Source organism: Malus sylvestris, chromosome 13 (assembly GCF_916048215.2).
Source record: "Malus sylvestris chromosome 13, drMalSylv7.2, whole genome shotgun sequence".
Taxonomy (NCBI): domain Eukaryota; kingdom Viridiplantae; phylum Streptophyta; class Magnoliopsida; order Rosales; family Rosaceae; genus Malus; species Malus sylvestris.
In genome coordinates, this window is record NC_062272.1 from 15976340 (window position 1) to 16001591 (window position 25252).

The 25252-nt window shown below is 38.6% G+C and overlaps 3 protein-coding genes, 1 long non-coding RNA gene and 1 pseudogene across 5 annotated transcripts; 2 read left to right on the forward strand and 3 right to left on the reverse strand.

The window, feature by feature from the left end:
• Positions 1-2111: 2111 nt before the first annotated feature.
• On the reverse strand, positions 2112-3465 carry LOC126594798 (transcription repressor OFP12-like; annotated as a pseudogene).
• A 5199-nt stretch (positions 3466-8664) lies between these two features.
• LOC126594795 (late embryogenesis abundant protein D-34-like) lies at positions 8665-10319 on the reverse strand. 2 transcript variants are annotated; one of them, XM_050261053.1, is made up of 3 exons: positions 9925-10319; positions 9201-9491; positions 8665-9092 (listed from the first exon to the last, which is right to left on the reverse strand). In XM_050261053.1, the coding sequence occupies exons 1-3, from the start codon at positions 10249-10251 to the stop codon at positions 8928-8930; spliced, it is 783 nt and encodes a 260-aa protein (XP_050117010.1). In that variant the 5' UTR covers positions 10252-10319; the 3' UTR covers positions 8665-8927. The 2 variants fall into 2 exon arrangements, with proteins under 2 accessions (XP_050117010.1, XP_050117011.1); XM_050261054.1 differs by having other exon boundaries at positions 9017-9112.
• Positions 10320-13661: 3342 nt separating this feature from the next.
• Positions 13662-15764, reverse strand: LOC126594802 (uncharacterized). Its single transcript, XM_050261058.1, has 4 exons — positions 15603-15764; positions 15258-15488; positions 14283-14358; positions 13662-13896 (listed from the first exon to the last, which is right to left on the reverse strand). Exons 1-4 carry the CDS (start codon positions 15687-15689, stop codon positions 13868-13870), a joined length of 423 nt encoding a protein of 140 aa, XP_050117015.1. The 5' UTR covers positions 15690-15764; the 3' UTR covers positions 13662-13867.
• Positions 15765-15802: 38 nt separating this feature from the next.
• LOC126594791 (pentatricopeptide repeat-containing protein At4g14850) lies at positions 15803-18131 on the forward strand. Its single transcript, XM_050261046.1, has 2 exons — positions 15803-17518; positions 17611-18131. Exons 1-2 carry the CDS (start codon positions 15930-15932, stop codon positions 18074-18076), a joined length of 2055 nt encoding a protein of 684 aa, XP_050117003.1. The 5' UTR covers positions 15803-15929; the 3' UTR covers positions 18077-18131.
• A 6325-nt stretch (positions 18132-24456) lies between these two features.
• On the forward strand, positions 24457-25018 carry LOC126594805 (uncharacterized). The gene is made up of 2 exons (XR_007613432.1): positions 24457-24649; positions 24740-25018. It is a non-coding gene; the product is annotated as an uncharacterized LOC126594805 (long non-coding RNA).
• Positions 25019-25252: the final 234 nt, after the last annotated feature.

Below are 25252 nucleotides of genomic sequence, written 5' to 3' on the forward strand. Positions count from 1 at the left end.
GGGGAGTGGCGAAGACCTGGGGTTCAGTGGTGTTTCCCGGCGAGGGGAGTGGCGGCCGCCACTCCTCGCTCCCACGTGGCTTCGCCACTGCCCACAAGGGCCACAACCTAATGGCCATGCTAGAAATATGAAATTAAGAGATCCTCTAATATCCCACATAAATTTTATTTGTATTATATAGTCTATTCATTCTCTTTAACATCATTTAGTAATCATACTTATAAAAGATTATTCAATTTGAAGGTTGTTTACTTAATCGTTGTGTCGGACAAATTACGTTTTCATGATAAGCCATAAAAAATTTTATTCGTATGAATGATTAAATGGTCTTTAAATTTAATGAATTTTTCTAGAGATAATTTATAAATGATAATAAAGAAAATAAACGGTTATAATTAAGATATTTGTAGAGAAAATAATATCATATTGTTATTGAATGATCTTACATGTAAGGAGCCTGACAATTTCAGTCTTAAAATAATGCAGATCACACTTAAAGACAAATGGTCTGGTGTAAACTTTACCTAAACCAACCAACTCTATGAATTAGTGTATAGTATAAAATAAGAAAGCAATAATTCCTTCTTTTCTTGTAGCTGTTGGGGTATACTTTCTTTGGATCCTTTTTACTTTGTCCCCCCCATTTCTCTCGATTATGCATAAAAAACAGTATAACCACACTGATCAAATTAACCTTGTTTTACCGCCCACTTGTAACTTTGGGTTGCCCAATACCTCTGCTCAGTGATTTGTACACGGATTACAGAGCCGAGCTTATTTTTTAAGATTAATTTCTTTTGGATTTAGCCACAATATAACACACACACACACACATGCATATATATCATTTCATGCATGATCGATCCGTCCAAGTTTCTAATCAAAGCATGCATCTTTCTTGGCTGAATGCATATCTTTGCCTTCATTTTTAAAGAGCTTTGAGTATGCCCCATATATAACTGATGTTCCAAGCCTATGCAAGTTTTGTTATCTCTTTACCAAAATATAGTCTTGTTATCTTAATCACCTTAATTTGGAGTAAAAGTTTGCTAAAAGTTACTATGGATAAATCTTTATTCTTTTGTCCAATGGTTGACTAGAAGGGTGAGAAACGAGTGGTCATCGTTCTTGTAAAATACTAGTCAATCCTAACTCAACTTATGTATTGCGTTAAAATCATTGGTGTTTAGTAAATTAATAATTTTATTTGGATATATAAAATTGATATAAATGTAATGTGGAGTGTTTAATTATTGAGGGATCCCTCAATGAAAGAGGAGAGAATTAAATTTTATGTGTCAAAATAACATTATTCTTACTAGATTTAATTGTTTATCAATTATCATAAGCCTTTGTTAGCAAACCACGTTAGTTTCATGTCAAGACGTGATCAATTCCAACACGCAAATGTTTAATTTATTTAATTTTCGGGTTCAGTTCTATCTCGTTAATAATTTAGGTTGAATTCAAGTCATTCATGTGAGAATGTGAATGTTAAAGAATCTCACGTCTGTAAAAGTAGAAATTTTACAAGTATTTAAAAGTAAGTTGGGCTACTATTCATATTGTTAATTAGTTTTAGGATGTAACCTCAACTTTCTTCTGTGATTGATATCAGAGCAGATTAGCCCACATATGAAGCCCAACGGCCACATGTGGTTCACGTCACTCAATTTGTGTTGTCTACATATTTGGCTTGAAAATTCGTCACATGCGAGGGGCGTGTGAGGATGTGTAAGGTAAAAAGTCTGCAATCTGCATCGATAAAAAAAAAAACTTACAAAAGTAAAGTGGGTTACTCTCCATATATGGGTGGTGTGTTGAATAGAAAGATATATAGTCACCCTAATTGGCTACGCATGTATCACTTTTCCCTTGGCAGCATTGTTCCATATTTCATCTCATTCATGCATGTTTTAGGGGTGGTAGAAGGTACCAACTTCTTTATTTAGATTAAACTTTATTTATTTTGGATTATTTATTTATTTATTTATTTTAGATAATGTGACTATTCAATTCCTTTCTACCTTGAATTAAGAAATAGTTAGGCTAGCTCTCCTTCTTGTTAATTGCATTCAGGGACTTAATAATGTTAGCAGGACCACCAGAGGTCCACAAAGAGCCAAGAATAGTAAACCATACTTTCTTGCCACCAATTACCATTGCCAATGACGAACATTCAACCACAAAAAGGGTACATTGTTAAACCTAAAAACAATTTTTTACGCAACACAATCAACAAATACTACAAGAAATATGTATAAACATACATCTCGAGACCTCAACATATCCCACGCCTTCCTTGGTTTTGTGATCATCAAAATACGTATTTTCCTTGTCCTCATACATAAACATGAACATCCATTGAAAGAGAAGAGCCAAGACAAACGACTTATCTTTCTTTGTCTTTTTTCTCTTTTTCGAACCGTTACGCTAACCGCCACCAAATGTTAGTCGCGTCGCCACTAACTAATGAGTTTCCGGCTTTTTTTCACGTTCATATCAGCCGCTGAGGCTGGTGCAGGTGCTGGTGAATCTTCAGCACACAGTAGGCCGATGACAAGGTCGGTGAAGGCACTGATAATGTCCTTGTGCGCGTGTTTCGGATTGAGCGAAAGGTAGCACAAGAGAAGCTCATGTAAATACTCCATGTCATCGCTTGTAGCATGAACATGATCACCTGCCGATATATCATCTCGATTCGCTTCGAGCATTTCCTCCATCGAACGCCGAAAATCCATGTAAGGGTTTGAGGAATACTTGGGAACGCGCACGCCTTTGGTGACCAACATTCTTTTCTGAGAAGACTTGGGTTTTGTGGTGGTGTCTGGAGACTCGACGATGGAGTTGGATTGTCCCGGGGAGGAGAAGAAGAAGCGTTGAGAGGCGAAGATGGTGGCGAAATCTGGAGGGGAGTACTGGTCGGCGTCTGAATCGTTGGAGGAGTAGTAGAAGTGATCGTCGGTGGAGGAGGAGGAGGCTGTGAGGGATTTGAAGGTTGAGTGATCTGATGATGAGTTCATCAAGTTGAAGTCATGGTAGACGGAGTTGAAGTTCTTGATGATGAGAGATGTACATGTGGTGGTAGAGGGACGTGGTGGCTGGTTTTGGTGGTCTAATTCGTTTGAGGCTTGATCCGGTGGAGCTTGGATTGTGGGTAGGCATTTGATGAAATTAGGGAAGCAGTGGAAGTTCTTGCATAGGATTTTAGACATGGTTTTTGAGAGAGAGGGAGGCGGGTGTGCTGGTTATTGTTGTGAGTTATGGAATATGGGTTAGCTGAATGAGAGTTGGAGATAAAATAAACGGTGGAATGATAAGTTGGCTTTTATTTGGGGAGAGAGAGAGAGAGAGCACTGCAAAAGTCCGAAGGGACAGGGAGAGAAGGGAGGTGAGAATCGTGAGATTTAGTTGTGTTTTGTTCTCTCTTTAATTGTTGGTCCGACCAAACAAGAAAGGTTCTCTCTTTGTTTTGTTCTATTTCTTCATACAATATTATATTTATACGAACATTGTTACGAGTCATATAAAACTAATCACATTTTAACTCATATATATCTATCTCTCGAATAAAAAATAAGCTATATATTGTTGTTATGAAATTTATCTGTATTAAAAATATAGTTAGCAATGTGATTAGTTTGTGTGCAATTATCATTACTCTAGTTTTAATATTTCTACTTTTAGGATGGCAAGGAAAATTTCGCTTTTTTTTGTTGGATGAAAGCCTCGTATATAAGAAGCGCTAGAGTGTACACGAGCGCATAGCTTAATGTCCAATGTATCAATGGTGAGGACCAGCCACTCATATAAACGACTAACCAAGCTTTCATGTATAATTGTATATTAACTCAGATTATATATGTTAATTAATTTATTAGTACATGATTTATACGATAAAAAAAATCTTGCAACCACTTGGGAAAGTCTACAATCTACGTACATCCACAATCTGAAATGTCCGTGATCACATTCAATTTGGAAGCATAAAGATTGACCTTCAACAAGATTCATCTTTTTGTTAATTGTTTTACATACAAAGTGGATGACCCCTACTTTACTTAACAATTCCTTTATTTTTGTCAATACATATATATGGATGCTAGCTACAAATTTACATTAAAACTCATGTTCAAGCAAAGTCTACTGCTAAAGTGGGATACACTTAGATTTCATATGTTCTTTTTTTGGCTTATTAGGTATTGGTTGAAATAGCACTAGTTTTAAGAAATACTATTAGGAGACTACTTCGCTACTTGTGCTTTGTTTCACCGAATGTTTGGTGTGGGATGGGGATGCCAAGCAAATTAGAACAAAGAAAAGAAAAGCTTACTAATTAATAGTTATGAGAGTTAATTAATCAATTTCAAATCTATCTTAATTTCAAGCTCTCACAACCACCCTTAATTAGAAATTAGTATACATTACTTCTAGAAATATTAAACTTTTATCAATAACAATAAGATAACTTGTATACAATTTTATCTACTATAATGATCATATGATATGGGTGGGATGTAAAGTCCAATATATACTTATGCAAAAAAAATCTAGAAGTAGTACTTTAGTCTGTTTCATCGAGCAATTTTTTAGTATAGCCGCACCTACGTGATGTTACTATTAAACTCAAATTATAACACTATAATTTATTTTGTTAATATATCCTCAAGGTGGGACATCTCAGTCATATTGTCTACTCCTATTATAACACGTGACATAAAATACCACATGATGAGTTGTATTCTCAAATCATTTGAAAAAAAAATCCTTTCCATTGTTCAATTTACAATTTTACTTGCAAGAAAAGTAAATATTAATTCTTGGTAGGAAGATTGAGAGAGAGGAACTAATCATTTTCATGACTTTTAGTCCAACATTGAACGTCCTTTTATCCTTGCAAAGTTGCAGACCTAACATGGTTTAACCCCCTGCTTGAAAATGGAAAACTTTTTCTTGGCTTTTCGTGAACTTTCTATGCCCACTTTGAAAAAGTCACTTCCGGTCTACCATATCTGATTAACCGTAAACAAAAAGTTATGGCGCTCTTCACTTCCATTCAAAGCATCTTGCTGCTGATGATGCGGCTTCAAATGGAGGGCCTGGAGCTCCATGTAGTTTCATCATCACATCAGCTTTTAGTAACAACATCGGATCGTTGGCATCCAATCATTTCACTTCATGCATGCACATCCCAATTGCAACATTTAACATAGAAAATGGAATGGAACAGCCAAACTATGTAAAAACCAAGCGGCCATATGGCATATCCCACATAGACCAAGAATGTACATCCTAATTGTGGAAAATTTGTATCTAGCAAGGTTTGAGTTAAGCATTTAGGCATATCACACTCAAATCTATCCCAAAAAACAAGCCAGTGATTCTTAAAATGGAGTCCAGTTCTCCTTAAACTTACCCCATGGTCTAAGAATTGTGATCACAAATTGTTTAATATTTTAATCCAACGATGGAGAATTGAAATCAAGCAGTGAGTGATCACAATTTTCTTTAAATCACGAGGTCTAAGGGAACCAACACGAATAATGCAAACCAAATTACACAGAGCAAAAATGTGTTACTGTGTATGACACCAACCATTACATCTCCACCTTGCAATTATAAAATCAAATTCTCTGCCAATGATTTGATTGTTCTACTGCAAGAAAACAAAGCCATCCGTCATATCATATCATTGCCAATGAAGTAACGCAAACAACGCTGTAGGAAAGCATATGTATATATGCGCGCAACCAGGAACACAAGTTGTACTGCACTCCACAAATCTCTGTCACCTTCATATTATTATTTGTTGCATGATGCATGGCACTACGCAGTTAGGCATGAGAGTAGGTACTTGTGGGTCTCAGTCCTGTAAGTACGTGCATGATTTTTCTATTTCCAGGAAACCACCAACTCCCACACTTACTTTTACCGTTTTGGATTCTTCTTTACTCGTGGAAATATAACCGCGCCATTGCCCCGACCCTACATCCATGTGAATTATTGTCCTTGCTTGGGAGAGGATCATTGTGCATGCAGTCCATTATTAGAGGCTGATTACTAAGCATAGAGATGTCGGGACTACTTAAGTGATGTATAGGTGCAAACTATACAAGGGTCGTAGAATAAAAAGCACTTAATTGGTGTAAACTAGCTAGTTTATATTCACGTCAATGTGAAGTTTGAAAGAGTCTAATGGTGATAATGTTTTTTTTAGTGGTGCTATTCCCACGTCCCATTCAATAAATAATTGTTACATCAAACTAATTAAAGAAGATCAAATGATAAAGATTAACAAGACATGTGCGGAAAGTAAAAAAAATGTGTGGAGAGCACCACCTTTATTAGTACCAACGATATTCTACACTAACACGCATTGAGGAAAATAGTTTAAACTTGAGACGCGGTTGGCAAAAGATACACCTCATTACATGTTGGGATACTTTGCAGTGGGCAAAAGATACTACATCTCGAAGAGCTTTTAAGTTTTTGTTAAACTAGGAAGTAAATATTGTTAAAAAAACAGTTAATCTTTTATTTCCAACACCACTTCCTATTTTAACAAATTTTGAATATTTTATTATTAACAATTCAAACACAACCTACTTAAGAGTCTACCTCAAATTTTATTACTTTTCATTATTTAAAAAGTGAATAGTTGAAATTTAAAGAGCGAGTCTTGGGTCTAGTTTAGAATTGTTGTGCTTATTTAAAAAACTGTTTTTGCTATAATTTAAGAATAATCAGCTGAAAAATAAAGCAGTTAAACGTTCGATAAATGTAAATTTAAAAGTATTGTGAATATGGAAACTAGTGTAAAGTGATTGATAAACTTTAATGTAAAAGTGATATAATTGCATATAAGGGCAAAAATGGAAAGGACAAATGTGGAGGACAACAAAACCAACGGTAGCTAGGTAATGGTTTGATGGTAGTGTTGGTGGTGTCAATAAAAGGGTGTGGTGGTTAGGCCGATAGAGGTAACAATAGTTGTAGGAGCACCGACAACGGCGAGGATCACAATTGTAGTTGTGGTTATGACAACAATGGTAGTTGTTGTGTTTATAATGATAGTGGTGGTAACAGCGGCAACGATGGTTGTGGCAATTGTAGTTGTGGTGGTGGTTGTGTGGCGGGTGATAGCAATGGTGGTGATAGTAACCTTCCTTAAGAATTGTAATGGTGATTGTGGTCGCTTTTTACGTTTGTAATGGTGATTGTGGTTGCTTTTTGCTTCAAAAATATAATGTATTTGGAATGACATTCTGTAAAATCAATGAGCCTATTATAAAAACTAAAAATATTCATGAAAACTCGATTGCGCTTTTTATTAGAGCAGTTTTTAAAAGCAACCCTTACTTTTAAAAGCTGATATTTGACAGTTATTTCTTATAGATAAGTGGAATATTTATTTTATAGAAAATTTCATTTTAATCTTTAAAAAAGACGAGTTTTAGATTATAACCATATGTAAGATTAAAATTCAATTTTAGTCCCTAGCACATTTAATCATATCATTTATTAGTTGTATTTTGATGTTTTATTTTATCCTTTTATTTTTATTTTAATGTATTAATTACATTTAAATTTAATTTTTATTTCATTCATCATAATATATTTTAATGTCTACATTTAGGCAACTAATTTTTTTATAATATATATTCCGATAACAATTTTGTATGTTCTTTATTTAGGTACATTAATACATTTGAATATTTTGGTATATCCATCGGTACAAATATGTAGTTGCATTGATTCAATATAATGCATTTCGGTCAATATAATGTATTTCGTTACGTACACTTTGATACACACATTTGAGTATCGACTTTTAGGTACATTAATTCAATTATTATATTTCGGTAAATACATTTAGGTACATACATTTTGGTATTGATATTTAGGTACATATATTTTCGGTATTAACATTTAGGTACATACATTTCAGTATTGACATTTAGGTACATACATTTCGGTATTGACATTTAGGTACATTAATTCAATATAATACATTTCGGTACATACATTTAGGTTCATTATAATATATTTCGTTACAATCATGTAGGTACAAATATTTCGGTACAAAAAAGTCAATTTTATATATTTTGGCACAATCATTTCTGAACACTTATGTATTTATATTTTTTTGTATCACAAATGTTTTTTAATATTTTCTCATTTACATACATTTCTAATTAAAAAAAACTAAATATGTGCATATTAATAAAATTAAAATTTAATATGGAGAGATTAAATAAAAATACACATTAAATAACAAAAATTGAATGTAAATTTTGATAAAAGTACACTTAAGGGATTAAATTGAATATTTAATTTAGCACCAGATTTTTTTTAAATTTTAATCTTTTGCAAGAATTAATGTTCAAAAACCCCTTTATTTTATCAAAACACCTTTTTACTGTTTCACTTTGATTTTGGTGAAAAAAAACAATACAAAACTTAAGTTGTTTACAGCATGAGATGCGATGCTCCCCCTAAAATAAGAACAAACAGAAGCATTGGCTGTGTGGGCTAGCCCAGTCCAAACGTTTTATTTTTCACAAACAGCCCCACAATAAGAACCAGCAGTCCAGTCCAAAAATCTAACATAATCCTACCCGTCTACCCAAAACGGACGAGAGAGAAGTGGAGAACAAAAGAACATAAAGAATTAAGGATGCAACCTTCTTATGGTTCTGTAGAACAGAACTCAAACTGGTTAAAAGATACATTTACATATCATATAAGAAGAACGCACTGACATTCAAAGTACAACACAGCTTGGTATTTTACCGCGAATACAAAACCATGGCGCACACGTTTACATATTATTTCATATAGATACGTGGCTTAAAACTGCTAACTAATTTAGAGATTGTTGATCACAACACCTATTCAGTTTACCAGAAAGCATGAACGGCCGAATGTCACATTTTTATACTCTCATTCAGCCTAGCAGCCGCTATCACCGACGCTGCCACTCCACCGGGACGGGTTCCCATGTCCGGATTGTTTCGCAGCTCAGCGCTCACAACTCCTTCAGCATCCTGCCTCGTCGCGGCTTTGTCCACGGGCAGCTTCGCAGTTGCACCCTTCAGCCACGCAACAAAAACTACTTCACATCAAACACCTTACTGACCATATTGAATAAATACATAAAACCACAGAGTATCCATATGCCTAATGGTCGAGTTAATTACCGACAATACATCAGTGAGCTTGATCTTGTCCTGCTCCCTCTCAGTCCCAGCATTGTACGCTGCAGCGGATTGAGCCATGGCGGCCAGCCCACCCTGGCTTATCACACTGCTGCCTGTCGCTCTCACCTCAGCTGCCTGAATGGCCGCAGCATCGCTTTGATCAATTGGCCTGTCACCCGCTGTTTGGGCCGAGGCTTCCAGTGCTTCACCTATGGTGATTGAGTTCTGCTGCATGAACCCCGCCGCAGTTGCCTGCGCCACCGGGGTAGGCTGCACATACTGCCCAACCACCTAACCACATCCGAACACACAAGAAAAAGGGTCACCCACCCCCTTTACATCCATAACAGCATAGCATACATTATGTGTTGGACGTATAACACAATGCCAGGCCTCATATTTATGTTTTTTACGATGTCAAACTATACTACTAATACAAATAGCAGAATGATCAATTCAACCCTACAACATACATGTTAAATTAGTACTGAATAGTACTAATTAATAATTTAGATTCACAGCCTGATAACATAATATATATACATGATAATATTAGACTGATAACATAATATATATACACGATAATATTAGACGTAACAATCCGTATGAAGAAATATAGCGTATATATTAGACAGAATTAACATATTAAAAGTGAGTTGTATCGTTAATTGAATCGATCTTTGGTATCTAAATGATCAGGAATATGAGATAGCAGGTTGGGAACCTGTCCACCAACTGATTCAGTGATGATGCGGCTGCCGGGGACATCAGTCTCGGTAACAGTGACACCTTCACTTCCAGCAACATCAGTAGCCTGGTCATGGCGGACGAGACCGGCTCTTTCGTTCCGGCTGGCGGCCGACTGCATGACAGAGGCCGGACCGCCCTTCTGGGTCTGCCCGAAAATCATGGTCTCAGCGGTCTGCATCATGTTAGCATCTTGCGGTGCAATGGGTTTGTCAGCGAGTTGACCTGAGACGGAGAAAACGTCGCCGTACTTGATCGGCCGCGCCTCGTCCTCCCGAGGCCTCCGTGGCTGTCCCTGGATCATTCTTATCAGTATTTGTGATGAATTACAACGTTATTTCAACGGTTTTGGTGGTTCTGACTAGTTCTATACGTACGTGTAGATGTTAGGGAAGAATGGCAGACTTTATATAAGGTTATATATAATTTAGAGTAAATTGTACAAATGGTCCCTCAACTTTAATCAAATTGGAGCAATGGTCCATCAACTAAAAATTCATTACCTTTGGTCCCTTAACTTATCAAAACGTGCAGCTATGGTCCCTCAACTAAAAATTCATTACCATTGGTCCCTGAACTTTAATTCAAGTGGAGAAATGGTCCTTTAACTTTAACCCAATTGTAGCAATGGTCCTTCCAATATAACTCGTTTTGACAAATTTTTTGACATAATTGATGAAAAGAACCATAATTATACACTTTGATGAGTTAAGGGACCCTAATTATATAAATGGTCATTCCAACATAGCTTATTTTGACAAAATTTTGACAAAATTGATGAAAAGGACTATAGCTACACATTTTGATAAGTTGAGGGACCAATGGTAATGGATTTTTAGTTGAGGGACCATTGCTCCAATTTGATTAAAGTTGAGGGACCATTTGTACAATTTACTCTATAATTTATGGAACGTGATTGACACGTGGATTTTGAGACACGTGTCGATATAAAGGCCAGGACACTTCGAATTCTAGCAGTACACATGTAAGCAGGTGGCTGTGCTTGCAGTTAATCTGCCGACACTTGTCGCTACAGAGGTTGCCAACACTTATCGGCTTAGGACCCTCGTCACTCCATCGAATGTTCGAACTGATATTGGACGCTAATGCTAGTATCCTTTCAAAGGTTGTAGTTCAAGTTTTTACTATTTACTCATAGAGCCAAGAACTGGTGTTCGATTACGTATCCTAGTACCCTTCTGCAGTTGGAGTTGTTATGAGCACTAACTCAATTAATTAAAAATCGATTTTTAAATGGTTAAGAACATTTACTCTTGCACCAAAACCCACGTTTATGGTTTAGTTACTCCCACCCTAGTAGTGTTGGTATGACAAAGAAAAAAAAGTGTCTTTGAGCTAAGCAAAACAGAGATTTTTCCCGAATACTTCACGTTTCAATTAGAAAGTAGAGTGTTCTTTTGAAAATCCTTGTCTATACACACAAGCACTGCGAAAACACTCTTCCAACCACGTCCTGGCGGTGTAGCATAAGGCAATGCAGACATTGCTTGTGATGCAAGAATACCAGATCGAGCCAAATAAGCGAAAAAGAGCATAAGCCACAAACAAGTTGAAAAGGGGATGTAATTGACAAGGGGGGCTTCAGTATAGGAGGGGACTGTTTTGTTAAAAATGTCAAATATCTTTTTAGAGCAACTCCAGCGTGGGAGCTCTCCCCCAGGCTATTCACTATTTAATCCACCCTGTGAACAGTAACCGGCCTTAATGAACAATAACTGCATTTTGTATCTCCACCGTTGCACTTGAATAGCCTTGGCAATAGGCAATAAAATATAATTTTTTTAAAATAATACAGAATAATTTTTTATTTGTAATTTCGGATAAGATTTTTAATCGTTCTCTTTGCACCACATGTCATTATCCGAAAAGACAATTATTGGTGATGGATTTCGATAAGATTTTTATCCAATGCCGTCGTGCCACATGTCCTTACTTTTTCAGAATCTTTGAGGATAGATTTCGATCAGATTTTTAATCGTACCTGCATCAGTAGTCATTTTGTTGAAAAAAATTGGATTGAAACTTTGAGAGAAATATAGGAATTCGATTGAAAGTAGTTAAAAAAATATGAAATTGTGGTGTAAGGTAAATGATAATGAGAAGATATTTATAGAAAAGTAAAAACAATTTTTTTAAAAAAAATTCAGATTTTTTTCCGGATTTTTTACAATTTTTTTTAAATTTTTATTGAACTAATTAATCTCTGCCGTTGGATTTAAAAAAAATTGAATTCTAATACTCCAGATTGTGCCACGTGTCACAACGGTAACTTTTCTTAATTTTAAAACTATTTTTTCTTTTATTTATTTATTTATTTATAAAGCAGAATAATATCAACCGTTGATATCAAATCCAATGGTTGTTATTAAATAAGATTTTTTTATTTTTATTATCGTTGCAAATCGGACGGTCTAATTTAATGAGTCGTTGAGATCGAACAGACCGTGGGAAGCCACGTGGCTTCCCAACGGTAACCTCGGCAGACTGCGACATGGCCCCATACTCTGAAAAGCTGTCAGCAGACGCGCCCCCACGCGCGAGTGAGTCGCACGCGCCTGACAGAAAAAATATATAAAATTGGGTTGAAGTCAGCCCTAGCGTCACATCCACTCGGGCTCTCTGGCTGGCAATTCCTCACAGCCCCGGAGCTCGGGCCTCCACTCTCCCTTGGGCTAGCCATGCTGGAGCTTCAAGGCTGGGTTATCTGGCCCTGTCCCTCGAGCACCAGCCCACGCTGGAGTTGCTCTTATGACTTGAAAATTTTCTACTTCAAGTGTCACATGGTAACAAACTTGCATTCAACTTCTACTAGGGATGAGCAACGGTTATGACGGGCGGGTAACCGCAATTATTTATCCATAACCGTTTATTCTCATACCCGCATAATTTACTTGTTGGGTAATTGTCTAAACGGTTATACCCATACCCATAACAGTTTATTAACAGTTAACCAAACCCATAACTGTGTATCCATTTAACCTTAACCGTTTAGTACCCGTTTACCTATTTATCATTTTTAAACCCCGTTTATCCTTTTTTTTTACTATTTACTCATTTTTCACCCATTTAAGTGTTTTTTGAACAACTTGAAAATTAAAAAAGAAAAATTTGTCATACATTTCCGCATTTTAATTTTTTAAGTCATTATACCATTCCAATAATTGAAATAATAGTTTACAGACGATATTTTTAACTGTTAGCAATGAAGGTAGTATAAAATTTGCTAAGTATTCTTGGGTTACGAAAACTGTTAAAAGACAGTATTCTTGGGTTATTTGACTCGAAATGTAAAATATTAACATAATATATATAATGGACCATGAAATTTAAAGTGGTTAAGGAAAACTATATTATATTAGTTATAGTATAGAAATCATACACTATAGTCAAAAGCATTGATCTAAGTTTTGTCTTATAGGGAACATGATTTGTGTTAATTTTACATATATAAAATAAATGAGTAAATGGTTACCCGTTTATAATCGCGGTTAATACCCATAACCGTCCATTTAAATTTCGCAGGTAAACGGTTATACCCATAACCGTTTATTTATTTAAACAGTTACCCATAACCGTAACCGTGACATATAAATGGACGGGTAACCGCGGTTACCCACAACTAATGGGTATTTGCCCATCCCTAACTTCTACCAAGCCTAAATACTCGACCATCATATACTATGCAATCCGTACTGGCTCATGATACGTTACGATGGCAATTGATGTCAAGCATAAAAGCATACAACATATTTAAGATCATAAATACAGTAACACTTGAGGTACAGCTGCATAAATGAAAGTGATCATTGCTACTTATTGTATATACGATATTTTAATTATCATTTCTTCGGATCGTTCTACTTGACCTTTCGGAGCAGGCTTAGGTGTTGCCGTGCAGTTCATTGACCTGCAACCTCCAATCCATTGCCTGCACAACAAAGCATGATTGAGAAACTGAAAGGAAAGGAATGACAAATGTTCTTCTCTACTAATAGCATAGCAATGGGAAAGCTGATCGAAATCCATAGTGCATAATCAGTATACAACTGAGAGAAGATTCTCTGTGTTTGTCGGTAAATGATCTTCCATCTTCAAAATCGGGCATGCCATTCAATACTGTGTTCAATCTTTCAATTAGTTTCTCAACATATCATATTGATCCTGTCATTTTGTTCATAAAGCGATGAGTAATCCCAGCAATCCCCGCATGCTTATCCAAAATTCTAACACCTTTAACCCAAGATAAATGGCTCTTGCTTAAGTTGCAATCTTGAACACAACATATATCAACAATATATGATTAGAAAGGCTTACCATCTGGATCAAAGAAGAAGACTTGCTTGACCTTACCATCAGGTAAGGACCTCTCAAACGTCTGGATTCCCTTTTCCTGCACAACCAAATTTGTTCATAGAACTCGCATCAAAGAATGGTTGATAAAATAAATAAATTAAATGAGAACAAACCAACATACAAAGCCTTTAAACCTTTGTCTTTGCCCCTTCTAAAAAAAGGCCCCAACCTATTTAAGCCTGTTTTAGAAACCAACTTTGTTTTTAAGGGGAAGAAAACCGCTCCAATCAAATTCTTCTTAAAGCTTCCCAACTTCTTACCCCAACAAAACAAGCTAAACAGAACCAACAAAAAAAACGACTTTGTACGTCATGAGGATAACTTAACTAGTCGTCTCCCACTCTCTCATTTGGTCTAGAAAGGTCAAAGGTTGCGTTTTTGGTTCTTCTTTCTCCCAAAATTTATGCACGTGAGCTTGTTTTGAAGCTTTTCCATTGCATTGAATCTTCAGCTATGTCATTCATGTTCTGTTCCGCGTCTTAGTATATAGCTAAGTTCGTATTACTATCAGTTCATAGTTATACGAACATGTATATATAGGGTGAAAAAATAGTTAGCAAATAAAAGCGAGAGCTCATATTGTACATAACAAATGCCTCATCTAGCCTAAGATTTGATTTCACATTTCAAGACTCAATTCCATAAAGGTTCACACAAGTAGATCCGGCCAGTTGGCAGCGGTAGCGGCGGCACCCTCGAACGCAACTTCGACCGCCCACCACCACTAGTCATAAATTTGAGTAGTTTAGAATATCGTCTTTGTAAAAAGAAAATGGTCCATAAATACTTTCACTTTTCACTATAACAATCAAACTCCACAAAGCACAAATCTTTTTCACCTCCAAATGAAAACCAACAGGGCAGCAATCACAAATTCAATTCAAATCATAAAAATCCCAAAAGGGTAAATTTAAAAACGGATTCATAGTTTTATACCTTGAGGGTTTTCACAAAAGACTGGAAATTGGAGACGTTGAAGCAGATGTGGTGGCCTCTGGGGAGGTGGCTCGGGTCAGCAACCGGTGACGTAGCGCTCCATGGTCCTTCCGGAAGGTTAAAACTAGGGTTTCTTTCGATCAGGTGGAGAGCGAAATTCCCAGGCGCCTTGAGCCATATCACCTTGAACTCCCCGAAGTTTGGGCTCTCAATCTCCTCGAGCCCAAATATCTACAACGATCGTAAAATCAAAATTAATTAGATTAACTATTTGCTAATTAGCTTGTTAAAGTGATGTAATTATAAGAATCGAAATAGGGAATTAAATTAGGAAGGGTGAAGGACCTCTTTGTAGAAATCGGCGAGACGCCGAATGTCGGAGGATTCTCTCGAAATGTGGTTGAGACTCACTCCGGTTGCTATTGCCGCCATTTCTTTCTTCTTTCTTTTGGTAAGCGCTTTGGGGGACCTTATATAAGGCTGATGTGAAAACGACGTCGTGAAACGTCATTGCTTTGTGAATTCAGAACGTGTAAATAGTAGTTGAGCAAAGTACTGGTGTAATAGGCCGCCACAGTTCACAAACAAATCCAGTAAGGAAATTTCACAAAAGCCCCTAATGCACTCCTAACTTCCCTCCCTACCCCTCAATCATGACCCTAATTACTAACAATGCCATTCCTCTCTCCCAACACGCTCGCCTCCCTGGTCGAATCCGCCGTGTCGACGCACTCCCCTCTGCTCGCCCGGGCGGCACATGCCCACATGATCAGAACCCTCGGAGCGTCTCTCCCCTCCTTCCTCTCCAACCACCTCGTCAACATGTACTCCAAACTCGACCTCCCCGACTCAGCCCAACTCGTCCTCCGACTCAGCCCATCTCGCTCAGTCGTCACCTGGACCTCCCTCATCGCCGGTTCTGTCCAAAACGGCCATTTCGCCTCCGCTATCCTCCATTTCTCTAACATGCGCCGCGAGTCTATCCAGCCCAACGATTTCACCTTCCCTTGCGCCTTCAAGGCCTCGGGTTTGCTGCGGTTGCCTGTCACAGGAAAACAGCTCCATGCGCTAGCTGTCAAGGCCGGGCAGATATGCGATGTCTTTGTTGGGTGCAGCGCTTTTGATATGTACTGCAAGACGGGTCTCCGAGACGAGGCTCGGAATGTGTTTGATGAAATGCCCGAGAGAAACCTTGCGACGTGGAATGCGTACATGTCGAATGCGGTGCTTGACGGGCGGCCGCTAAATGCGGTTTACAAGTTTATTGAGTTTCTGCGGGCGGGTGGGGAGCCTAATTCGATTACGTTTTGTGCGTTTCTCAATGCATGTTCGGATACATCGAGTCTGGAGCTCGGGAAACAGTTACATGGGTTTGTGATGCGATGTGGGTTTGGCAAAGATGTGTCGGTTTTAAATGGGCTTATTGACTTTTATGGGAAGTGCCGGGAGGTCGGGTTTTCAATGACGGTTTTTGATGGAATTGGTGAGCGGAATGATGTTTCTTGGTGCTCTATGGTGGCTGCGTGCGTGCAGAATGATGAGGAGGAGAGGGCATGCGAGTTCTTTTTACGGGCGATGAAAGAAGGGGTTAAGCCGACTGACTTCATGGTTTCGAGTGTTCTAAGTGCTTGTGCTGGGGTTGCGTGGCTTGAACAGGGTAGGTCAGTTCACTCGGTTGCAGTGAAGGCGTGTGTGGAGGGAAATGTATTTGTTGGGAGTGCACTTGTTGACATGTATGGAAAATGTGGCTGCATAGAAGATGCCAAGCGTGCCTTTGATGAGATGCCTTCGAGGAACTTGATCACTTGGAACGCAATGGTAGGTGCGTACGCACATCAAGGGCTTGCCGATATGGCTTTGGCATTATTCAAGGAAATGTGCACCCAAAGTCACGAGTTTAAACCAAATTATGTTACATTGGTGTGTGTATTATCGGCATGTAGTAGGGCAGGGGCTGTGCAAATGGGGATGCGGATCTTTGAGTCAATGAAAGCAAAGTATGGAGTTGAACCAGGGGCAGAGCATTATGCATGTGTTGTGGACTTGCTAGGGCGAGCTGGGATGATAGAGCGAGCTTACGAGTTTATTACAAAGATGCCAATTCGGCCAACGATTTCCATTTGGGGGGCACTTCTTGGGGCTTGTAAAATGTATAGGAATACAGAATTGGGGAAGATTGCAGCTGACAAGTTATTTGAACTCGATCCTAAAGACTCTGGCAACCACGTGGTGCTTTCTAACATGTTTGCAGCTTGCGGCAGGTAAATATCCCATTGTAGTGTTGCTATCTAGAATCCTACACGCTTTGTGGCGTTTAAACAAACTGATATCTGTTTGGCAATTCTCAATGCAGGTGGGAAGAAGCAACGCTTGTGAGAAAGGGAATGAAAGATGTTGGGATAAAAAAGGGTGCAGGCTACAGTTGGATCGCAGTCAAGAATGCATTCCACGTCTTCCAAGCAAAGGACACCGCCCACGAAAGGAATTCAGAGATTCAGGCAATGCTAAGTGAGTTAAGGAGGAAAATGGACGAAGCTGGCTATATTGCTGACACCAATTTTGCGCTGTTTGATATAGAGGAAGAAGAGAAAGTGTCGGAAGTTTGGTACCACAGCGAGAAGATTGCGCTAGCGTTTGGACTCATATCCCTCCCTCCCGGGGTGCCTATAAGGATAACAAAGAACCTTAGGATCTGTGGGGATTGCCATGGTGCAATCAAGTTCATTTCTGGAATTGTAGGTAGAGAAATTATTGTGAGAGATAACAATCGGTTTCATCGCTTTAGAGATGGTCATTGCTCGTGTAGAGATTATTGGTGATAATTTAAAATTGTTCTAAGGGGTGTGATATCCACACATCCCATTTTACTTCTCACACACCTTTTTAATTTTCGGCCGTCGGATCGGATGAATTGAAGAAGATCAACGGACATAAATTATCAAGGAGTGTGTGAGAAGTAAAATGGAGTGTGTGGATAACACACCCCTTGTTCTAATCATTTTTAAAAAAAAAATTGAGCTACGCACACAGCATATCCTGTAGATAACAGTAATGCTACTACGGTCACTAACTTTATCTCAACTTTTTAATGTCAATTTACATGAACATAGCACAATTGGCATATTGACTCATCAGGTAGGACCAATGTTATGATAAAAGTTGGCGATTCAACTTTTTAAAATTGGGAAGTGATGTTCACATATCTTTTTTAGCCTTTTACCTATTTAAGTCTGACCCTTGATTCTATCTGATTTATTTAGTCTGATAGTCATAAATAAAAAAGTGAGAAGTTAAAAAATAGTGTGAAAATCATTTTTTAAAAGAAAAAATATGATCGTTTAGCTCAATTCAAAACGTCTCTTGACGCGGAGGAACTTTGGTTGGAAGAAGCTCAAGATTTTCTTTTGGATTCTTTATTGATGATTGTAACTCCACAATTATTTGCTAGCGGAAGACTTAGAATGAAAGACCGTATTTGACAATTCACTCTGTCTATGGATCCTTTATGTGTCTTTTTGCATGATGAAGATGTAGATCATTTTGCATTGTTCGTTTGCCAGGGCTATTTGGAGTGGTACTGTTTCTTCTTGTCCTTCCTCCTCCTTACACACATGTGGTCAGCTATCTCTCTATAAATACCTCATTCTCCACCAAATTCTAGTAAGCTTTTGGTATGTAATTAAGCTCTAAACACTCCCTGTTTTCAAGGAAATAGACTTAGGCATCGGAGATCCATTGGCCAAACCCCCACCATATCTGCTTCACTGACTCCAATCTCCCATCCGTATCCCAAACCCTCAAGCTATATATGCAATGCAATGCATGTTTTATTTTTGCTGGTTATTTATATATTCCTTCCTCTATTCGACTCAATAGCGAGTTATCAGAACAAGTTTGGTCGTGCAGGAAAAGCGAATTCAGACTTCTGAGAGGTGCGTAAATGATGGTACGCTCCAGCAAGTCTTCTTCTTTGATATAGACGGTAAGATTTTCGTATCACAATTATTTTTATATATACAGGTATATTATGACTACGAATTTGAATAAGTTTCGCCATTATCATACTAGGAGTCTTTGTCATTCCTTTCAGTTAAGATTTTAGTTTTAAATTAATTCTTCAATTCTTGGACGCTTTCCCTTCTTTTTCTCAATCAGTCTTTACTGGTGCAGGGAATGGCCTGGAGGTTGGAGCATCTCAATGAATTCCGCAGCAGCACCTAGGGCAGCTTTCGAATGGTCGAGTGGGATTGATATGAAGCAGACGATCACTAAATTTTAATTACATATATATAACAAGTTGAAAACTAACAACGTATGCAGCTGTTTCTCAAGTGTTGTTATATATATATATATATGTTTGCTTTTATGATTGTCCTCTGTTGATGCACAAAACCGGAGGTCTTGGAACAACATAAATCCGACTGTGAATCTGCAAGAAATGTAAATAACACCAGATGTATCGTGGTTCACCCTAAGGTTTGGGCTACGTCCACACTGATTGGAGTATTTGTGAGGGGGAGAGTGTGAGAGGTTTGCTCTAGATAGGAGAGGTTTAGGGTTTGTGAGAGTGAGAAGGCATTTTTATAGAATAAGGGCTCCTCCCTTTTTTACATATTTGCCCATTCCTTTATTACATAATTACATTTGAATCCTCCGAGTATTTATACGAGGTCTAAATACGGAGGTCCTAAGTATGATATAAACAGTAGTCTCCCAAGTCTTCAGTCAAGAGAGTATTTTGGCTGGAGACTTGAAATTCAGTCCATGTGTGGGCCGAAGTAACTAGATGCCGTCTTGAACTGATGCTCGATATGGGGCAGTGCTCAATCTGAAATGATGTTCAACTAGAAGTAGCACACGCTGCGAGGCTGCTCGGCTCGTGGCTTATGTTGCCTTGGTTGACTCGACTTTGTGGCGTTTAAAGGTGAGGGAATCCCTTTTATAGAATAAGGGCTCACTCCTCAATACATGAATGATGAGCTAGAGTTAATGCTCTTTAATGATGGTAAGGGAGTCCCTTTTATAGAATAAGGGCTCGTTTCTCAATACATAAATGATGGGTTAGGAGTGATGCTCGCGGCGAGGCGGTTGCTCAGCTGGCGGTGATGCTCTCTAACGAAGGTGAGGGAGTCCCTTTTATAAAATAAGGGCTCGCTCCTCAGTACATGAATAATGAGTTAGGAGTGATGCTCGTGACGAGGCGGTTGTTCAGCTGGCGGCGATGCTCTCTAACGAATGTAAGGGAGTCCCTTTTATAAAATAAGGGCTCGCTCCTTAAAATATAAGTGATAGGCTAAGTCCCCCAAGTATTTTTCATGAGTGCTCTCTAATGAAAGTGAGGGAGTCCCTTTTATAGAATAAGGGCTCGCTCCTCAGTACATAGATAATGGGCTAAGTCCCCTAAGTATTTTCCATGAGGCCCAGTTGAGGCCCAATATATGGTACATAATGTAGTCCCCCAAGTCTTCGGTCAATAGAGTCTGTTGGCTCGAGACTTCAAATTGAATCCATGTATGGGCCGAAGTGGCGGTTGTTCGGATGTGGTATTTGTATACCCTGCACTGAAGCTTTGTAGGTGAAGCTTTGCAAGTGAAGCTTTGAAGCTAGAGCTCTTTAAATGAAGCTTTCGAAACTGGAGCTTTTGTAAATGAACCTTTTGAAGCCAGAGCTCTGTAAATGAACCTTTTGAAGCTAGAGCTCTGTAAATGAAGCTTTTGAAGCTGATTGACATGAGTGATGCTCATGAATGTTTATGTTGATTGACATGAGTGATGCTCATGGATGTTGTCATGAGTGATGCTCATGAATGTTAACATGAGTGATGCTTATAAATGTTAACATGAATAATGGTCATAAATGTTTATGTATGATTGTCATGAGTGCTGCTCATGAATGTTTATGTATGAATGACATGTATAATTTGGAGTACTGGGTGTACTTTTGATCACCTGGTTGGTGGCATGAATGAGAGTACGGGTTGTATATTTCATCATCTGGTTGGTGGCATGAATGGTTAGTTGCCAAATGATATTAGAGTACGGGTTGTACATTTCATCACCTGGTTGGTGATAATAGCGGCAGGTTGCCGAATAATTTTGGAGTACTGGACGTACTTTTGATCACCTGGTTTGTGGTAATAGTGGCAGGTTGCCGAATAATTTTGGAGTACTGGGAGTACTTTTGATCACCTGGTTGGTGCTAATAGCGGCAGGTTGCCAAATAATTTTGGAGTACTGGGAGTACTTTTGGTCACCTGGTTGGTGATAATAGAGGGCCTGGCTCTTTTGGGCATATGGGCCTTCGCACTCCATATGACATTGCAGCCCATTATTTTGGGCTTACCGTTTTTTTTTAATTATTATTATTATTATTACCCTCTGATGGGGTTTATACAGATATCTCCGAAAGATACGAAAAATAAATTACATCATTAAAAAATAAAGGTTTCGACAGTTGCAGATTGTTGGTGCGTACTGCGCCTACTGCGTACTGGGTTGCTTTTGTTGGTAGCGTTCGTTGGCTTGGATGGTTTTTTTAGAGACTGGAGTAACAGCTGCTATCAAATCTGAATTCGAATGAGTTGGCTTGTTGGCCCATCATCATCATGGTTGTAGACTGCACCATCCCACTATGCACCCCATTAATATTATTTGCTTTTGCTTTTGTTTACTTTCAGCTTTGCTCTTTTTTTTTTCTCTTTTTCTTTTTCTGAAATATTCTCTCAACCACATCATAGTAGGTGTGGCAGCAATGGGTGGAAGGAAAAGTCGCCATCTCTCTCTCTTTCTTCCATTGCTTGTTCAGGTCTTCAACAAGTATTCGACGCTGATAGTTCCCGTACTGTAGGGTTGCCCAAATAGGAAAAACTAAGTGGAACCCAATTGGAGAAGGAGAAAACCTATCTCCACGTAAAGACAGCAGTTGATACTACTCTAATAACACTTCCTGCAAGACCAAACTTCACTGTGATTATGGCGGACACTGGTAGCTGCAAAACCTGGTATATGTGATGAGGTTCTGCACTTATTGAATGACTTCAACCTTGAGATCAGACGCCAGGATTTGGATCACTTAACATCTGTAGAATCGAAGGAAGTATAGTACGCTTAAGTGGAAGTTCAGTTGATGCAAAAAGTCCAATTGCTGAGGTGACCGTCCGCGCAAACTCTTCTCGAACTCTCCAGCTTTTGTGCGTCCAGGCATAAGATCATGTTCTTTCAACAATGATTGTCGAAGAAGAAAACTCCATGAGTGTAAGCAGGAGCCTCCGAGCGGCATCGCGAACAGGCTGTTTGCCATCGCCCAAATGCTCGACGACGGCGGGAACAAGCGTATTGAAATGAAGCTTGAGGTGGTCGCCGAAAAGCACGGCGGCGGAGGCCAATGCCTGCACAGCGCCCTGAGAGACTTTGAAGTTGTTGTCATTGAGAAGATCCAAGCAGCAGTCGACGAGCGACGTCACCTCCGACTAACTTAGGCTCTTTCTGGACGCTTTCAGAAGCTGATGCAGGCGCTCCACTCCCGCCATGCGCTCCTTAGTGTCCTTGGCACGCGCGAGCTCCAGCCTTTCCTCCATCGGAGCAACTTTAGGGTTCTCTGGGGGCGTGATCTGGTGTGGTCGGGCTCAGATCTAGTGAATTAGGTGGTTCCCATGGAAGTTGCTGGTATCTAGTACTCAAATAAGTTTACTTCGCCATGGCTGAGAGACATTGGAGAAGAGGAAGCAGAGCTCCGAACCATAAGGCCTCGGAGGCCATAGCTAAAAAGCTTGAGCTGGGTAGATTTAGTGTATCCAAATGTGGATGATGAAGAAAGGGTGAGAGAGTACAGTTGCTCTGGATCCGCAACTGTCAGACAGGGATAGAAGGGGGTGGGTGCTAGTAAGACACCTGTTGGGTTTTCCAAATGAAGGAAGAAAGGTGGGTGCTTGTTAGCATGTATTTTTCGTTTGGTTTTTAGGTTTCTGCAGATTCACGGTGGAGGTGAAAAAATGAAAGAGAACCGACACAACTTTTCGTATCGTTTCCCACAGACGGCGCCAAATGTTGAAGCACAAAACCGGAGGTCTTGGAACAACGTAAATCCGACCATGAATCTGCAAGAAATGTAAATAACACAAGATGTATCGTGGTTCACCCCAAGGTTTGGGCTACATCCACCCTGATTGTATTTCTCTGAGAGTATTTGTGAGGGAGAGAGTGTGAGAGCTTTGCGCTAGATAGAAGAGGCTTCGAGAGGGGGTGAGAGGGCCTAGGAATTGGTTTCCTCTAATTGTGAGGGTGAGGAGTCATTTTATAGAATAATGGCTCCTCACTTATTACATATTTACCCCTCCATTTATTACATAATTACATTTGAGTCCTCCGATTATTTGTACGAGATCTAAATACGGAGACCCTAAGTATGGTATAAATATCTTCAATAATTACCTGATCTATAGCATGAACCAATTCGGATTGAATTTATAATCTATAACGTCAAATATGTTGTATCATTTCGACCAGTCGATTCTATGAGTTGTGGCTTATGTTCTTGGCTCGATCAGTATTTCTTGCATCGCAAGCAATTGAGGTCTGCATCGCCTTTTATTGCACGGCCACTGCTAGGATGTGATTTAAAGATAGTGTTCTCAAGGGAGTGTTGATTGCAGGAGCTCTCTAACAAAATCACTAACACATGTTTTATTGTTCTAAAAACTAGTGCATATGTTATTTAAATTTTTATAAACTTTTAAATTCAAGAAACATGTGTCATCTTTTGATTGGGAAAAATAAACAAATTTCCTTATTTAAATAAAAATCGACTTAATAATTAAGCTCTATTATTACAAAGCATCACACATGAAGAATCCATGTGAATATTATATGCTCACCAAATATTGAGACAAAAAAGCCAACTAATTAAGTTGTTCCGTTTCCGACATCTCACACACTTTTATCGAGTCTCTCTTTCTCTGTCTATTCACTCCACGCATTTCATGCTCTCTCTCAAAATCAATTACAACTCTCTTCCTCTTTTTTCTCTATTTGTACTCCTCGATCATCGTCCGCTCTGAGAGAGAGAGAGAGAGAGAGAGAGAGAGAGAGAGAGAGAGAGAGAGAGAGAGAGAGAGAGTTTCGTTAGGGCATTTCGGTCGCACAAGGTGGCGACAGCTTAGTACCTAATGCCATGGGATCCATCAACGGTGGACGTGTGATAGCAGCTTCATAATCGTCTACCGTAGACCGGTTCTTTGACCATGATCATATGCGAGAGGGCATTTCAGCGGTTCTGTCGCAATGGAATGGCCAATGCCCCGGAAATGGCTTTCCAGAACCAGTGGGGTGGCCGAGACTCCACCCACAAAGGTCAACAACTCTCTGTCGATATGCTCTCTTGGTTTTCTTCTAATGGTACGTTGTTCTGTTTAACTTTATTTCAATTCACCACTTACTTATAACTTAATCATTATACAATCACCTTTAATGTCATTATTTGGCAAGAGAACGTCTTCGTATATATAATAACATGTTGATGTGCGGTGCCACGGTACGTGGAAGATATCGATGTAGAAAATTTTCACCACGAACGTACGCTACTCTCTTTCGACATTGAGGAATCGAGGAGGTATATATGAATCATACGTGTACATCTATAATACTACTCTCTCGTATGATTTATAAACAATTACACTAGTTAATTAGAATGTATAAGCTTTGATTAATGTCGATATAACCCTAGATTAAAATTAATTAATAGATGTTCCTGTATATTCATGATCATCAGTTGGGATGTGATTAGTTTTTACGATTTCCATTTATATCTAATTAGACTTAAATCTTGTCCATACATAAATATTTGGTGCAGTTTTTTTTTAATCATCATACTTTTCTGCAATTAATTGACCCAGCAGTTGGCAAAACTGAATCCAGTGACATTCTAGAATTTATATAGCCGATCTTACTTAATGAGAAAAACTTTGTTATTGTTGTTGTTTCATCAGAGAACAATTGATG